Raw genomic sequence first — 18,038 nt, forward strand, 5'->3', positions numbered from 1 at the left:
GGCTGGGGGGTTCATGTGGGTGTCCCTCCGGGGGCAAAGCCTTGGCTCTCTGGGCAAGGCGGGAGTGCAGGCATTGCGGACAGCTCACTTGCGGTCCCCGGAACCTCTAAGAAGTGGGGCTGCCCAGTCTGAGGGGAGCTGGCTCACAGTGGGGGCAGGGCATAAAGATCTGAGGTCTGGGGGGGCCATCTGGACCAAGACCCCTCCCAATCCTTGCTGAAAACAACGTATCGGGGGCTTTGGGTTCATTACAGAAGAACAACAAGATCATTCCAAATGCCCTCCTACTACAGCTTTGGGGTCTCTCTTAAGATGGGCTCAGCCTAGCCTCAGAGACACCCCAAATTTCTTATTAGTCTCCAGTTGCTCTACTTTAAATAAGCCCACTTTCCGCTCCACCCCCTTAAGGGACCCCCAAGCAATTACATGGATCCTTCTAAAATGGACTTCAGAGTTTCTTCCTCCTGCCCAGAATGAACCCAATCCCCAGACCGGGCAACGGGGAACATGAACGTGGCCGAGGCCGAAGACCACAGGGAATGGCTGTTCATGCTTCGGTGTGGTGATGACAGAACTTCCTACCCTCTCAGGACATGGGTGCAGAGGCTTTGGGGACAAGGGTCCAGGTGCCTGCACCTACTTCCTACCAGTTGGACGACAACAACATTCATACTTGCACATGCGCACACATGCAACAAAGACGTGTTCGCACTGGCCGATTCTACACAGTGGGAATATAGGTGTTCACTGTATTCTGTCAAATTTCCTGTTTGAAGATTCTCATAATAGACTTCACACTGTTTATTAAGAATACACTTAAAAGAACAAATTAAGAGTCCCACTGCGTTTACAATGAAGTCTGAATGCTCCACCCTGGTTGGAGTCAAGTGTGTCTAGGTGATCTGGCTCCCATGCCATTCACATCAACCGCAACCCCCAGCTCAGGCACAGTACTCCAGACTTGCCTGCTACATTCTACCCTGTCCCACCCAAGCTGGTTCCAACCGCAGGGCCTTTGCATTTGCTGTGCCCTCTGCCTGGTACTCCAGATTTCCACACAGCTGGTCCTTCTTGGTCATTCCCACCTCTGTACCGAGGTTACCACCCAGGACATGCAGGGTGTCCCCTCCACACAGCACTTCTCACTGTGTCTCCTCTGCTCAGCCAGCGTAGCAGGCTCACAGCAGATCCGGCGGTATATTTAACTCAATGAATAAGATGGGACGCCCACTTTCAAGAGCCCCATCCACTCCACCTCTGGTCACCACCCAGTCAATCTAGGGGTCTGAGGAACCTAAGAAAGGAAAGGTGAGAAGCCCACCACTTCTCACCCCCATGAACCTCTGGGGTCCGAGTGCCACCTGCCAGCTTCCCAGCTGCCCAGCATCTGTGCCAGAAGTGTCTCCTCTCTTCCGGGACCCAGCTGAGGCCTGGGGCCAGAGCAGGGTGGGTTCAGAGGGACCATGCCCTCAAATGATCCAATCAGAGCTCTGGTGAGATGGTCTGAGAAAGGACAGCTCAGCGCTCTCTCTGGCTCTAGAAGACTCAGATCTGCAGCAGGAATTCAGGTCCCACAGAGAAACCTGTCTGGCAACGTGCTAACATGCAGAGTCGGAAAAAAACTGCATAGAAATGAAGGGAAAACGGGATCAAACCACTCCTGAACTCCACCAAAGGACCTTTTTAGCCACAAATTCCTGTACTGTTTAAGCTCATCGGAGAAAGATCTTCCCTCACAGTGCAAAGAGTACTAACGAGTGACGTCCCCTCCCTGGCTGGGCCCTAACCGCCCGCCCCCCCGCCCCCCACCACCCCGTGAATCAGTGATGTAAAAGCCACCCTGAACCACAGCTGCACGTGTTCCCTCACACTCTCCGCCTTGGGCCCGCTTCCCAGATGAGAAGCCAGAGCGTGTGGCCTGGCACAGGAGTCGCACCCGTGACTCGTGATGCAGCCGCTGCCCACTGCAGCAAGCGAGGGGGCCTCGCTGCCTCTGGGTGCGGGAGAACCTCGTCTCTAAGGGAGCTCCCCGCAGTCCTGCCGCCAGCACACGGCTCACCCCCAAGCCCTGCACCTCTTCCAACAGACCTCTCTCTTCCTGCCTGCAAAGCCCACGGGTCCTCCGACACGCAACCCATCTTCCGGGCCAACGTACTGCTTTCTTCTTTTCCAGGCTGGCAAAGGAGCGGCAGAATTCCAGGCCCCGGACCTCCGTGGGCAGCTGAGCCCCAAGCCCCAGCCTCACCAAAGCACCTGCCATCCCTTCCTGTTTCCCCCGCCGTCCCTGGCCTTTCTCCACAGCCTGGACGCACAGCAGAGACAGCTGCAGGCCGGGAGGTCCCGTGGGCACGGCCTGAGGTGGCCCGGACTGCCTGGACTCTCCAGGAAGCCTGGCCCAGGGGAGCAAGCGGGGAGATTCCAGTGATAGCTTACCCATTGTTTCCGAGCGTGGTTCCTCCTCTTGAAGTACAAGATTAACTTCTTCCGCATCGCCTGGTTTCTAGGCGGGAAGAAAACAGCACATGGGGCAGGTCAGTACTACAGGGTTTCAGACAGTCTGTCCTTCACTGAGCTGTTTCCTGAGAGCAAGCCCTAAGTTTGCCCCTTTACTGGATCTCGGGGAGCTGAGAGACGCCCACAGCCCCCCAGAGGGAGCCGTGAACTGCCAATGTGTGTTCTTCCTCTCCCCCAAAGAGGCACCCCAACCCACATTTAGACTGAGCATGGTGTGCAAAAGAGGGGTTCCTGGGGGGATAAGGGTGTCGGTGCTTCCTGCCCTCCCCTTGAGCTGCATCCCCTGCCACACACTCAGGATCCCTTCTGGAAAACTAGCCACAGCGAAACACACACAAGCTTTTAGACCAGAAACGTGGGCCAGAGAGACCAAGACCCCGAGAGCTATGGCCACCCAGAGACAGGTGCACCCCGGCCAGCTCCAACCGAGCAGCACACTCTGGCCTCCAGGTACCCTCGACCTGTGGCAGGCGGAGGTCACCTAAGTAGGGCAGCACAGGTAGGCAGTGGCCAGCAAGGCGACCCCTCAGGAGGCCTCCTTTCCCTCAGACCCTCCCCACGGCCTCCCCACACAAGTGAGTGCTACAGCCAACACCTGGGTGGACCTGGGGGGTGGTCAGGCAGGCCCTGGGAGCCTGGGGAGACCCCAAACTTGCTCACCCCAATCCAGGCGTGCAGCGGCACCAGCTTCTCTGGGGAGGGGTGCCCCGGCTTCCTCATATTCTCAGTAGTGTCCAAACCCCACAAAAAGCTTACAAACCGTACCCCATCCAGCCTCCAGGAGGTTCCAGGAGCCACCCAGGACCCCAACCTCAGGAAAAGGACCAACGTGGTGGGAGTCCCCAGGCCCTAATGGACAGGCAAAGTTCCCCCAACACACGCCTCATGGGGGCTAAAGGGGCTGGAAACAATCCGACATGGGCACCCCATGGAGAGTCACTCTCGGCCTCCAGGCCCCTGCAGACAGACACCACCACCTCAGAGGGCCCTACGGCCAGGGCCAGCTGTCCTCAAGGTCTGCCACCACGCCTCTGTCCCCGGCCGAACAAGCGTCCCCCGACCTCCAGTGATCTCCAGCAGGAAGGTGGCATCCTCACTACCTGCTCTCAAGTCCAAGGACTCTAACAAGCCTGCACAGCCCCTCTTAATTAGGAGGGAAAGGCCACAGTGCAAGTGTGGGCAGCATCCCCTCTCCGGAAACCCCCATGGACCCCAGCAGGGTTCAGAGCCCTGTCCACTCTCTGCCTCCCAACAGGGAAACACCACGCCACTTCCAGGAGGATCTGGGGGTGGGGGGCGCGGCGGGAAATCCCTGCTTCCCAGGGTCATTCTGGCCTCGCATTAGCCGGGGCCTCCCCACTGACATCGACCTCCCTGCCGGTCCCCAACAGGGTGAGCACTGGGGTCCTCAGTCACACAGGCTGAGATGAGAACACTTAGTTCCATGATGAGGTGTTTCAGCAACTTCAGAGGGCCTCCCAGCCTCAACATCCTCATCTGAAAAATGCACACAATAACATCATGTTTTCACGTCCTCGGCCATTCAACGGATGTTTACTGGGCACCTACTATGTGCAGGCACTCTTCTAGGCACTGGGGACACGGCCTTGAGCATGGCAGAGTCCCCAGCCCTCGCGGAGGTGATGCTTAGAGGGGTCACACAGACAGTAAACAAGATAATCCCAGATAATCCTGGATTCAGAAATTTAAATGGTGGTGGGGTAGTAACCAGGCGGGGGAGGGTGTAGCTATTTTAGATGCAGCGGTGCAGAAAAGTCTCTGAGAGAGGGCCCCAGGCAAGATCCGGATCAGCAGTGGAAAGAAGCGGAGGGAAAGGAACTCCAGGCAGAGGACTGCAAGTACAAAGGCCCCAAGGTAGGAACAAACCCCCGAGTCCTTGAAGGACAGACAGAAAGCCCATGTGGCTGGAGAGCACTGGGGAGAGGGGGAGCGGGCAGGAGGGAGGAGTGAGGCTGGCAGGGCCAGCTGTACGAGGCCTTGGTTTGGGCCGAGGGAAGGGTCTGGGCTTTGAAAAAGACGGACAGAGCTGGGAAGGCTGAGAAGCAAGGACAGCCCTGGGCAGTGAGCCCGGGAGCTCCGAGGTCTTGGTTCCTCACATGATTCTCCAACAACAAGAGAGCCATTTCCCTCTGGAGGGGTGGCTGACTCCAGAGCTGGGGCGGGAATACACAAGGACAGCCCAGAGCATCTTCAAGGAAACAAGGGCTAAAAAGAAGAAAAAAAAAATTAAAAGACCAAAGGGACACAAGTCCCAGCCTGAGCTTCGGCCTGCCGAAGCCGGGAGGATCTGAGCACCGATTCTGACCACAGGAACACCAGCACCAGACTGTAACCCAAAGAACAAAATAAATATCCACGAGTCCACACAGATATAAATAAATGACTGAATAAATAAATAAGGAAGAAGGAGCAAACGTTCCTAACAGAATTCTGATTAATAAGCATATGAGCGAGGCAAGAGACGGAAAAGCACCGCTAGGACTTCTCAGCCTGAACCGCTGCAGAAGATCCATGCGGGAACAGCACAAGACTTGGCCACACTTTGAGGGAAAACAGGACATCTGCATAGCGTCGAAGTCTCTTCCCCCAAATAGTCACCCGTCATTTGTGACCTGTGTCCACCCATTCTGTGGCATTGCCTCGGCAGGAGGTGCAGGCTGGAGCCCTGACTTGCCCTGAAAGCACCAAACGCAGGAGGGCGAGACAGACGTGCGCCTGACGGGCCCCGATGGGAAGGGCAGCTGCTCACCTCTGTGGGGTTCTTCCCTCAAACCCACGCCTGGCCCCTTCATGAGAAAGCACCAGGCAAACCCGTATCAAGGGACATTCTACCAAATCCCTCACCACAACTCCTCAAAAGGGTCAGGAGAATCAAGGGAAGATGGAGAAACTGTCACTTGGAGCCCAAGGAGACACAAGGACAAAGTGCAAAATGAGGACCTGCAATCAGATCCCGGACCAGAAAACAGACACGAGTGGAAAAGCCGGGAAAAAAAGTCTCTGGGTTGGCACCAGAGCACTGTCCCACTGTCACTTTCTCAGTCCTGATGAGAGTAGCCTCACTTCCGTAAGATGTTCATACTGGGGGACGCCGGGTGGAGGGTATATAGGAAATTCTCTCTACTGTCTTGGCCACTCTTCTGTAAATCCAGCTTTAAAAACAAAAAAGATTTTATTTATTTGGAGAGAAAGAGAGAGCACATGAGCAGAGGGAGAGGCAGAAGGAGAGAGAGAATCTCAAGCAGACTCCTCACTGAGCGTGGAGGCTGACACAGGGCTCGATCTCGTGACCCTGAGACCATGACCTGAGCGGAAATCAAGAGTCAGACGCTTAACTGACTGAGCCACCCAAGGACCCCTAAATCTAGCTACCTTTCAACAAATTTAAAAAACCAAAACAGGGTCATCATCTATGCTGAAACCATAGTGAGAACAAATAGTTTACTTCTGAGCTTGCAGGGGGCGTGGTGTATGTTACGCATTGAAATGTGTCTCCCCCCTCGATGCTGGGAGTCCCAACCCCCCGTACCTCAGAACACAGCCCGATTTCGAAACCAGGTCTTTACAGAGGTCATCGAGTCAGTATGCAGTCATGAGGGTGGCGTCCTTATAAAAAGGTGAAGTGCGGACTTGGAGGTGGACACACAGAGAGGCAGGAGGACACGAGAAGACAGAGACAGGAGACGGGGGAGTGTCTATAAGCCAAGGGACGCCCAGGAAGCCAGCAAACAGCAGAAGCTGGAAAAGGCATGGAAGGCTCCTCCCCCGGAGAGACCAGGGCCCCAGAACCCCTTCATTCCCGACTGCTGGCCTCCAGAGCTGCGAGAGGCTCAGCCGCTGTGGTTTGCCGCCACTCGGTTTGGGGTAACCTGACCCGGTGGCCCGAGGCAGCGGACATCGCCGAGGCCAGTGTTTTCCCGCGCGCCCTGGGACAGCCACGGCGTGGGGGCAGAGGTGACTCCTGCAGCCACCTCTTCCCACCGCAGCTCCTGCAGGGCAGGAGTTCTGCCCGGCAGATCTGACTTTCCTTCCAAAGCAAGCACCGTGCCTGGCACCCAGAGGCAGCCACGGACTGCCAAAGAGGACAAATGTCGAGTCGGCAGGTTGCAAATGGGCACAGTCCACTCGGCGGGGCCGGCCCGTGAGAGCGTTGTGTTTGGACTGCCGTGCTTTCTAAAAAATCTCAAGTCCCTGCCAGTGTCGAAAACCAGAAGTGTTGCACAAAAAGCTGAACTTAAAGCCTCTTTTAAAAGATCAGGCAGTCTGGCACAGCCCCTCATGGCCACAGCCTGGGGGCTGAGGCTGGACCATCCCTTTAAAGGACGATAAGCTCACCGTTCGCCAGAGGCCCCACCACTCCCTACTACCTCCCACCAGCCCTCCCCACTCCACCTTTCATTCTCGGCCCCGCAGGCATGCATCTGGTCACAATCCCCTAGACATCTGGCTTAGGGGGTCCACTTGTTCCACATTCTTCTGGCAAACATTTTTGGAGTGTTTATTTTGTCCCAAGGAATGTTTTGGTATTGGAGATGCAAATAGCTTACGGCAGACAAATCTTTTCTGCTGTGATTTTTTTTCTGGCAAAAATAGGGAACACAGTCTCTAATAAGAGCGCTCTAGAAGGGCTGACAAGCCAGCAACATGATGGGTTTGCCAGGAGAGGCATTTATAGGGGTACAAAGGACATCTATCATCCCCTGGAGAAGTCAGAGTCTATAAAAGCACAACCTGTGGGGAAACAGAGGCCTCATCACCTGGTGCCGGACCCGGGAGGGGACACGAAAACGAGGCGGGAGCGATAAGGGGTTGGAAACTCTGTGGAGGTCCGAGGAGAGTCTGGCCAGGCTCTGGGACCTACAGGGTTCTAAAGCTGAAAAACTTGGGGCAATCAGGGGAGGCTTCCTGGAAGAAGAGAGGTTTAAGCTGAGGCTTAGGAGAAGCAGAGCAATAGGGCGGGCAGAGGGAAATGAGAGCACTGAGTTCTAGGGGCGTGAGGGTGATGGTGGATTTAGAGGGGGTGAGGAGGGGCGTTCAGGGAGAGCCAGGCCCCCAATTGCTGGGGAAGATTAAGATGGAGGGAGCCTGCCTGAGCGGGGCTCTGAACACCTTGAGAAGAGCCTGTCTGACAGGGTAGCTGACGGTCTGAAACCTGCTTACTGGCAAGCAAAATGACTTGCCCAAGGCCACCAGGCTAGCAAGGGGCAGAGCCCCGACTGGAGACCCAGGACAGGTAACAGGGTGGGTGTGCAGATCCGGTTGGCCTAGGAGTTTGGCTGGATGACCCTAGCAAAGTTACTTAACGTCTCTGAACCTCCAGAGCAAGACCACAAAAACCTGTCATAGCAACCTGGGGGTCCCAGGTGCCCTTTCCACCTGCACAGCTCCAGGGCTGACGGCTCCAGTCAGCCAACCCCCAAGTGAGGCAGTAGGAGGGAAGAAATCGGACATCAAGACAAGACAAGCGGGGAACGGCGAGAACCCCAGGAACCAGCAGGCTTCCAGGCCCTGGGAAGATAAGAGGAACAAGGCCAGTGCCTGGGTTGTAACCCCAGAGGAGGGCGTACAGGGAATGGCTTGGCCACGGCAGAGCACACAGGAGCAGGAACCGTCCCTGGGCACCAACCCCAGAGCCATTCAGGGAATGGCAGGGGGGGCTTCTCGAAGGCGCTGAATTCCCTGGAGAGCTCTCCTGGCAGGTCCCTCCACGGAGTGCCCACTTAGTCCCACTGGGGTGGCCCTGGCCCCTTCCCTTGCTTCTCAGAGCCTGGGACCTGGCGCTGAGATCCCGCGGCAAGCGCCCTGCAGAGCCCGGGCAGCCGCCCCCACACCTCCCCAGGACGCAGGTGGTGGAGGGAGAGCAGCAGAGGTGGGTACAGGTGACTTCGACACGTCTGAAATTGCCAGCGCAGCAGGAAGTCAAGCGTGAAATTAACTTTAACTGTGCAGCCCCAGCGTGCGCACACGGGGAAATTAAAGTGACAGGGCAAGGTCCTTGGGGAGGGGATAACCTCCCACCTGGCCCAATGACAGCAGCAGGAGGGAGGGGGACAGAATGGGCTGCAGGGATGGGGGGGCACCCTGGTGGGAGGGTGCCCCGCCCCCACCCAGCCGGATCTCTCATTGTCCTTCTCAAGCTGTCACCAGATCACAGAACATCAGGTCCCATCCACTCCTGTGTCCCCAGGGCCCAGAACAGAGCCTAGCACACAGTGAGCGCTCAATAAATATTTGGTGGATAAACAAAGGACAGGAATACACAGATAAAATAGTAAGAAAAAGAAAAATCACAGAAGGCTTCCCACATGCCGGACACTGAGCTCGGCACGGCAGGGATAGTAACTCGCGGAATCCTCGGCAACCCTCACAGATGGAAACCAAGGCACTGAGCGTTAAGTGGCGAGCCACAGGGCCAGATGCTGATGGCCCTCAAGTGGCCCCTCATCACCAGCATCACTCGCATTTCACGGCCCCCACAGTTGCCCACGCCCCCGACCTTTGCAGCCAAGGGACTTCCCTGCCCCTGACCCTCCGCACCACAGCCCTGGCCGCTCCCACAGCACCCGGGCCTGCCACTGCTTGCCTGGATGGCTATGGCTACCTCCACCAAGGTCTCCTGACCCCCAGTCCTTTCTCTCTGCAGCCGCCAGAGTGAGCTTTGAAAGCAAAAACTCAACACATCACTTCTCGACATAAACCTCATCACTGGCCTCCCCTCACACATAAATAACATGACCCCAACTCCTCATCAGCCCTGGGTGATCTGCCTGGCACCTTCTCTCCCTCACCTACCCCGCGGGCCATGCTGGCCTTCTCTAGGATCTCGCCAGGTCAGTCCGGCCCCAGGGCTTTTGCACTGCCTATTCCCCTTGCCAGGGAGGCCCACACGCCAGCTGCCGCTCGGCCCCCAAGGGTCCCCCCTGCTGTCAGGTCCGGCCCGGATCCCCTGGCTAAAGCCACCGTCCTTTTCTTCCCCAAAGTACCCACCACCTACCATCTGCATAGCATTCTTTTTTTTTTTTTTTTTTTTTGAGAGAGAGAGAGAAAGAGAGAGAGTGCAAGCTGAGAGGGGGAGAGAAAGAGAGAGAATCTCAAGCAAGCTCCACGCCCAGCACGGGGCCTGACTTGGGGCTCGATCTCATGACCCTGAGATCACAACTTGAGCTGAAATCAAGAGTCGGACGCTTAAGCGACTGAGCCACCCAGGCGCCCCTGCATCGCGTTCTTTAAAGTGAATGCACTAATTTACGGATGATCTCACTGAAATTAACAACACAGAGGTCATTAGGATTTTCATGGAAAACTAGGAACAAAATCAAAATTCTAAGGATAGATCAGTTCAAATAATCTGCTTACAGATACATTTTTCTAACAAAATTCACCACTTATGTAAGATATCTTAAAATTATTCATCTCTACGTTTTAAACTTAAACGTGTCCATCTGTGGTTTGGTTTTGGAACACATTTCACCAGGCAGTCACCTACTTAGCCAGAATGTACTCTAGGAGACCAGAGCCATTCTCTGATGAAGACGGGGGTGCACTGGTTTCAATAAGTTTATGGCTTTATTCAACGTAAACAGAAACATAGCAGCGTCTTAACTGCTGATATTATTCGTATGGATATCTTTTTCCTTTCTTGTTTGGATTTTACGGCTGTTTTTATAAAAGAAAATCACCCACATTATTCAGCTTCAAGTATTACTCATTTTTTAGTGAACAACTCGTGTGAGATTTCAGTACAATGACATTACTACAGAAATTGTTATACCAAAAGGGAAAACACGACTAGGTATATCAAAGCACAGAGAGCTTAAGATAGCTGTGTGAGCACAGTGCTTTTCATCATCTTGTTTATTTAACGCACTTCCTGTCTCCACTGCTAGACAGAGCCTGATGAAAGCATGGGCCTTTGGTTTGCTCACAGCTGAATCCCCAGGTCCTAGAAGAGGCGCTGGCACATATTAGGTGTTCAGTATACGTGTGCTGAGCAAACGAATGAAGAAATGAATGAGTGCTTCCGGCAGCCCAGCTCAGATGAAAACACCCTACCACCAAGCCCCAAACCAGCTGTTGCGGCCCTAAGAAGCCCCCCTTGCCTTCACCCACCCTTATCTGGGGCTTGCTCCCTCACTTCTAGCCGTGGCCCCGGGGAAGGCAGGTCCCAGAAAGCTCAGAAGGGACTGAGGCGGCCTGACTGGAACATTAACCATGTTGAGTCAAGGAGGATTTGGTGCCTGGGCAGTGGACACACCCACAAGGCCACACAAGAGCATAGGCCACAGCAGACACGGAATCCTAGCACTATCCCAGTGCACCCCTCCCCCAACACACAGGCCACTCTGCAGCCCCTGCCAGCCGTGGGCAGGGAGTGACTCGCCAGCAGTGCAGGTAAGGCATCCTCAGCAGGTGCTCCTGAGCCTAAATGGGCCAAGGACCTCACCGGCAACAAGAGCTTTTCTAGGTTGCTCTGTCAGTCACTGGGAGCTGCAAGGGGGTGGCTGTTTTGGTCACCAGAGCTGGGCCAGTCATGCAAGTCCAGAAACTACAAAAGAAAAGACTTCGCCTGTCAACTAGACCAACACCAGTAGGTATTTAAAAGCTACTGGGAAGTCTGCATGCCTCCAGGGATGGAGAGCTCACCTCTGCAATGTACACCCTGTGAATCCACCCCAGGGAAGCTTGGGCAATCAGACCAGGCTGGACTGCCCACTAGACAAGCTAAGTTTTGCTCTCTGAGGTCACACAAAAATGCCTGCACCCTCTCCTAATGATGTACCTTGAACAGTTCAAACACATCCCAAAGGGTCTGCCTATAACCTAACACCACCCAGTGCCCACAGCCACATGTTCCTCTCGGGGCAAGGTCTGTAGCTCCCTTTACCTTTTGTATTCCTGGATAACAACATGAGGTACTATCCCCTCCTCAGCCAAGAAGACTATGCTCCCATTAATGCATCCTTCCCCCCTCCCCCAAAGCCAACGCTCTTCAGGCAGCCACATCTCTAGCGCTTCTCTCCCAGCTCGAAGGCATGGAGCCACCAGCCTCCAGGGCAATCCTCTTGCCCCATTATGCCAGCTCAGCCCACACCAACTACACGTGGCACTGAATTGGTATTTCTTCACTCCTAGCAACCATCTGGGAAAAGACCCCACCATTGGGCTATACCGTACCAGCCATTCCCAAAGCCTCCTGGTCTGGATTAGTGCTCACAGCTGCTCCACACTGGGCTATGCCACAGAGGGACCCCCCTGAGTGGAGTGTGGGACCCTCCCAAGTACGCTTACATCAGAGCCCAAACCACAGGCCCCACCTGTCCCAGGGGCACCCCCCATCACCTTGAGCTCGCTTTCCACCCAAACAGCTTCTGCCTGCTCCAGTGGGATGAGGCTTCGCAGCCCTCCACCTCAGTGTCTCCAGGGCTGGGCATGCGTGTCCTCGCCCGCCCTCCCCAGCTGAAGGTCTGTGTCCCAGTGCTTCATGGGACTGCTCCTCCACCCCTCCGTGCCCCAGGCCTACTCTGACCCCAACCTCAGCCTTACCTGGCCCAGAATTCTTGCCCCAACTCCCCCTCCTTCCCCTTCCTCTGGCACCTGGCCCTGCCTGGGAGCCCTTTTGGGAACTGAGAACCCACATCCCAGCCCAGATCTCTGAGGACGGACAGCCTGTCCCTCCAGGCCACACGTCTGCACAGCTGCCCACAAGTACTCACATTTTGATGTTCTCATGATACTGCCTGGTGTCGGAGGGCTGGTTGTACAATGGCTGCAGAGGAAGAGAGAGGAAAGCACTTCAGAGCCAGGCCTGGAGGCCGCTCTGCAGTCCCGGGCAACCTCAGCCCCAGCGCCCCAGCGCCCCAGCGCCCCAGGCCCTGGCTCCAGGGAGCGGTGCGCTAGGCCGGGAAGCGGCCGCCGGCAGGCATGAAACAGAACACGGGGACCCAGCCTGCAGCCCCAGCCAGGAACGGGCTGTAACCCTCTGGGCACAGCTGTGGGTGCCCTGACCACCACCCCCCCACACACTAAGTGACCACGGCTCCTGTGCAGGGCACCAGGCAGGGCAGGCCTGAGCGTCCATGGTGTCTGAGTGCAGCAGTGGTCTCAACATGGAGAGATGCTCAACTTCTCGACGTCCAAACCACCGTGAGACGCCACGCAGCCCTCACTGCCTGGCAGAAGGAAAGGGCCCAAAGCTGCCACGAGTCTGTGAGGGTGACGGGGGGATGGGAAGGCTCACGACAGCAGGGGACCCATAGCTGGGTGCACATGCGAGCAGCGACAAAACACCTGTCAAGGAATGAAGTCACGTATGCCCTATGGCCCCTGGCCCTCCTGCAGCTGCCCGAGAATGTTCGGGCACCGTGTCCCACCAAGAGAGGACACCGCCCTGCCCAGACGGCACGGCTCCTAACAGTGATACATCAGAAGCAAACTAAATGTCCCCCACCAGAAGGAAGAAGAGGCATAAAAGGGCTGGTGGGCAGCAGGAATCGCACAGAGCCGCCAGGAGGACCCCCGGGCCTACATTCGGCAGCCAGTGTGTGAGGAGAAGGGCAGCGGCTGCAGCCGGCCGCCATGCACCTCCCGCCCAGGCTCTGCCACTCTCCAGCCACGTGTGTCTCAGTGAGTCACATAAACCACCTCGGCCCCAGGGGCTCATCTGTAGACGGGGTTAAACTCAGAGTTGTTGTGAAGATCAAATGAGGTAGTGCACACAGAGCGCTCAGCCCAGCGCCTGGCGGACGGAAATGCCCCAGAGTGTCCGTGTCTTTACTGTCCCCATCAGGACGCAATGATGCACTAACGACCCCAATTTTTTCTGCCTCCCGTAGCCAGCCATGCCCTGGCTTTGGCCAACAAGACGCCTACAAACTTAATGAAAGCAGAGGCTTGAAAATGCACGTCTGCAATTCTGCCTCGTCTCTTGTTCGCCTGGCCTGGCGTGCTGAAGGCCAAGCGGACACCGGAGTACAGGAGCGCCATCCCGGCCAAGGCTGAGCGGGGACGACCAGCCGACCACCCAGCTGGGCACAGGATCAACAGAAATGCTCAGCTGGCTTCTACACTCATGGGAAACAGGAAACGGCGCTTATTTCAAGCCACGAAATTTGGGGCTGGTTACGGAGCAGTGGCTGATACGATTATCATTCCCATTTCATGGAGGAGAAAATCAAGTCCCTGAGAGGTTAAAATACGTGCCCACCGCTGGCAGGAGATGAGCTACAACTAGAATTCCTGTCTCAACTTTGGCCCTGGAGGCAGAGGTCCGCTCTCTGTCCCTGCCTGCGCCCTCTCTGGGCGTGCGCGCGCGCGCGTGTGCGTGTGTGTGTGTGCGTGTGTGTGTGAGATCCTCCCCCTTGCCTTGCCCCCCCCCCCCCCCCCACACACGCAGCAGGAGCCTCCCAGGGCAGCCATGGATGACTGGGGCAGGAGAACCAGGTACAGAATGTGAGGGGTCACACACGACAGGTACAGCCTCGGGACAGGGCCCCAGAGCGAAATGAAAAGGGCACACAAGTCTCCGCCCTAGTACTTCTCCCTGGGCGTGGGGCTGGATACACCTCCTGACACCCACAAACATCCTGATAATCCCAGCCAGCGGGGACCACCCACGAGCAGCAAGGCCACAGGGCCCAACCCACTCTGCCCCCAGCAGCAGGCCTCCTGCCCTCCGTAGGCACGGCGGGGTCCTCGAGGAGGGGCCTCCACTGCCCTGGGCAGCCACCGGCCTAAGGATGAGGCAGGCATGGGAGGCAGCCTTGTGGGTGACAACGGCACCTCTCTCCCGGTGTCCCTCAGATTCTCTCCATGACAATTCACCACTGGGCTCGGCCAATTCCAGACTCCAAGCTCAGCTATCCCCCCCAGGGACAGAGATGTCACCCCACGGCTGATATGGGCCATCTCTCCCCACACTGGCTCAGGCTGCCCTTTCAAGGTGCTCAGCTGGAAGCAGGGAGGTTTGAACCCCACTCTGGGTTTGAGCAGGAGGGCCACGACAGAGCCCACAATGAGACTCCCTGCAGACTTTCTCCGCTGAGTGGGGGGCAAGGCATTACTGCAGAAGGCCGACAGCACTCACCTAAGGACAGCAAGGGGCCCTACAAAGACTCCCCGGGCCAAATTCCAAAGCATTAAACATGCGTGTTTAACCCCGGGTGACTCTGCATTAGGTCCTTCGTGTTTCCACGTGCCCATAAAACACAGGCCAGGTGGGAGGGGGCTTGGCCCAAAGGTTCGGATTCCAGGAATGAACAGATGCCCCGATTTAAGAGATGGCGCCTCCCTCGCTGGCTGTGTGACCTCGGACACGTGTGGGCCACCCTCTGGGCTTCTCATTTGGAAAATGGGCATAGAGCAAGTAGGAACTCCCTCACAGGGCTTTCGAGGAGCCCAGGAAATGTCAGACTTGGTGACTGACTTGTGTTGTTTTGGTTTTAAGATGGCAAACAGCAGTGCCTCCACGGCCTGGGGAGGTCAGGAGGGCCTAAAGGACCACATATGGAGACCCTAGGAGTGAGTGATGGACAGGGAGTAGGGACTATCTCTACATAATGGGATGACCAGAAAAGGGGAGGTGGGCTTCTGAGAGCGTGGTTGCAGTCAGCCTGTGACTTGCCAAACCCACCTTCACCTGTGGCCACCTGCCCTGCTAGGTAAGGTGGGGACGGAGCAGCCTGGCCCTCTCAGCGGGTATCAACAGTGGACCCTCCAGTAAGAGGCACGGAAGAACCCAGAGAACACTGTGAGGCTCGCTGCCTCTAACCACAGGGGCTGTCCCCCAAGGAGGCACTCAGTGAGCACTCTTTGAGGTAAACTGAGTCCTGGGGAAGGGAAGGAAGCATCTGGGCCCAGAGCAACGGGCAGACTGTTGGTTACCATGGTGACAGGCCCCCAGGGCAGCCCCTCTGGAAGGCCCGGGTGGGATGGAGGTCAGAGGGGCCATGGCCCATCCTTGGCAGGTACACTGCTGAGGGGAAGGCAGGGCCCGAGAGAGTCTCCCTATAACACCCCTCCTGGCCACCTGCAGGGGCTGCTGCACGTGGCCAGGCAAGGCCTCCCTGTGTCTCAGGAGACAAGCCCCAACATGGCAGCCCCGAGGTGACCTTGACCTCACTCACAGCGACAGTGGCTTTCCTCTGCCCCTCCCGACCTCAGAGGCTCCAGCCCCCGTCAGGGGGACACAACGCCCGAGAGGAAAGCTCCCTCCCACAGGCGGAAGGCTAAGGTACCAGTGGGAAGGCCCACCCTCCTGGCTGGGGGCCCTGGCCTCGCTTCTCGCCCTCCCCGCGCATCCATCTCCTCCTTTAAAGATGGGGGCGCAGCCCGAACAATCCGGAGGGCAGACAGGGAGCGCAAAGCGGGGGACGTGCAAGGCTGCAAATGCAAAGCTGAAAAGCAGAAATGACAAGGAAAGCAGAGCCAGTCTCCGGGAGAAGGAAGGGGGGTCCCCTCCGGGCCTGACTTCAGCCAGCGGGGAGGGTGGCCGAGAGCAGCCAGCAACCCCAGGTGGACTGAGCTGCTAAGAAATGAAGTGTCAGCCCCGGCCCTCAACCCTCTGGTGACACCACGTTCTTAAAATAGCACCTCTGAACAGGAAGGAAACCGATGACTCAAAGCCGCGGGGAGAGGGGGGTGGGGGCTGCAGCGGCCCACACCCTCCCTCCAGCGCCCCTCCTCCAGGCCAGGCCTCGGATCCCCGATCCCTGATCCCCGTGGGGGCCGGGGATGGAGGGGAGGCGCACACACAGCCCAGCCCATGCTATTCTGCTTTCCAATGCAAATTTCCCCTGGGCCCTGGCTGTCCTCCCGGCGAGGTCAGAGAGCACCCATCTCTGTCCCCGAGGCCCAGCAGCCTCTCCCTAGGCTAAGCGCTCCCTGGCTGCAGATGACAGAGACCACGGGGGAAGTGCATTCCCCGATGGTGTGGCCCAGGGACTGGAGATGCAGGATCAGCAGCACCAGGCCCTCCATGAAGGAGGCTGTGCACAGGGTACACCTCTGAGCTGCCTCTCCTTGGAGGACATCTCTGGCCACTGGGGCCTTTTAGTGACCAAGACCAAGGGCAGACCCTGGCTGACCCAACCCCACAAGCTCAGCACACCTCCCCGCCTCATCCCCTGCCGTGTGACCCTAGACAAGGCACTGCCCTCTCCAAGCTTCTCTAGAAAATGGACAGTGACCCCTCCACGAAGCCAGACACGAAGCAGGTGCCCTGTCATTGTGAGTCCCCTCCACAGCCCCACTGAAGGCCACCAAGCCAAGAACCCACCGACTTCGAGAGGCTCCAGTGACAGCCACAAATCCCACCAGACACTCCAGACCTCGGCCTCCTGTGCCACGAGCCTTGAGCGAGTCTCTGCTCTGAGACCCCCAAGCAGGGGACAATTCCCTCACCCTGGGGAGACCCAGAAAAGAATCACTTGGGACTGTGAGCCCAGCGGATGCCCCACCCCACTCACAGGGAGGCTGACCCTGCTCCCCCTGAGCACTTAGCTCAGGGGGAGGCTGCTGGGCCTCAGGAACCTGGATGGGTGCTCTCAGACCTCAGTGGGAGGGCAGCCTGGCCCCGGGCATCCCACAGGCATCTGGACACAGCACCCTCCACCCACACCCCCTACTCAGGAGGCCCCTGGGACTCATTAGGTCAGGAGAGGGGAGACGGAGAGCCACCAGGTCTGGAAATGGTTGGCTACCACCTCTGGTCCTGCCATCCCTGTTGGCAAGAGGGGAAACCGAGGCAAGCAGCAGCCTACTGGTGGGAATGGGAAGGGTACACAGCTTGCGAAAACAGTCTGGCAATTCCTCAAGAGGCTACCCGTAGAGTGACCGTGACCCACCAATTCCAGTCCCACGCGTATGCCCAAGAGCAATGAAAACCTGCCCAGGCAGACATTCATCTGGTCACGTCCACGGCCACTTTATTTACGACGGCCCTCACGTCTGTCAATGCCTAAGTGGGTAAACAGATGTGATCTACCCACACAATGGAACATTATTCAGCCCTAAAGAGGAATGAAGTCGGGACACCTGCTACAACGCGGACGAACCTTGAGGACGTTATGCTGAGTGAAAGAAGCCGGTCACCAGAGGCCACACGGTGTGCGAGTCCATTCACACAAACTCCCCAGCGGGCGAGTCCGCACAGACAGAGAGTAAATGAGTGGTGGGAGTAGGGGGGACGAGGGATGGGAAGAGAAGGAGGTCATATAGTTAAGGACACGGAGTTCTTTCCGAGAGGGTGAAGTGTTCTAAAGTTAATTGTGCAGATGTCGCGCACATCCGTGAATATACTAAAAAGCACTTAACCGTACACATTTATTTAAATGGGTGCGTTGTATGGCACGTGAATTGTATCTCAATAAAGCTACTTAAAAAAAGAAAGAAAAAGAAAGAAAGAAAGAAAGAAAGAAAGGAAGAAAGAAAGAAAGAAAAAAAGAAAGAGAGAGAGAAAGAAAGAAAAGAAAAGAAAAGAAAAGAAAAGAAAAGAAAAGAAAAGAAAA

General features: G+C 56.7%; 1 protein-coding gene across 20 annotated transcripts in view; it reads right to left on the reverse strand.

Annotated features, from left to right (window-relative positions):
- The window catches only part of NCOR2 (nuclear receptor corepressor 2), a 212,240-nt gene that overhangs the window by 96,845 nt on the left and 97,357 nt on the right, over positions 1-18,038 (reverse strand). For all 20 annotated transcript variants that reach the window (XM_073881293.1, XM_025889569.2, XM_025889565.2 and 17 more), the window contains 2 exons: positions 12,249-12,301; positions 2,434-2,500 (listed from right to left, as the gene is read on the reverse strand). In XM_073881293.1, the coding sequence (XP_073737394.1) occupies positions 2,434-2,500; positions 12,249-12,301 (120 nt within the window). The remainder of the gene's footprint in view (positions 1-2,433; positions 2,501-12,248; positions 12,302-18,038) is intronic.

This window comes from Callorhinus ursinus, unplaced genomic scaffold (assembly GCF_003265705.2).
Source record: "Callorhinus ursinus isolate GAN/ISIS: 27379988/994484 unplaced genomic scaffold, GSC_fseal_2.0 scaffold41, whole genome shotgun sequence".
In the NCBI taxonomy this organism is placed as follows: Eukaryota; Metazoa; Chordata; class Mammalia; order Carnivora; family Otariidae; genus Callorhinus; species Callorhinus ursinus.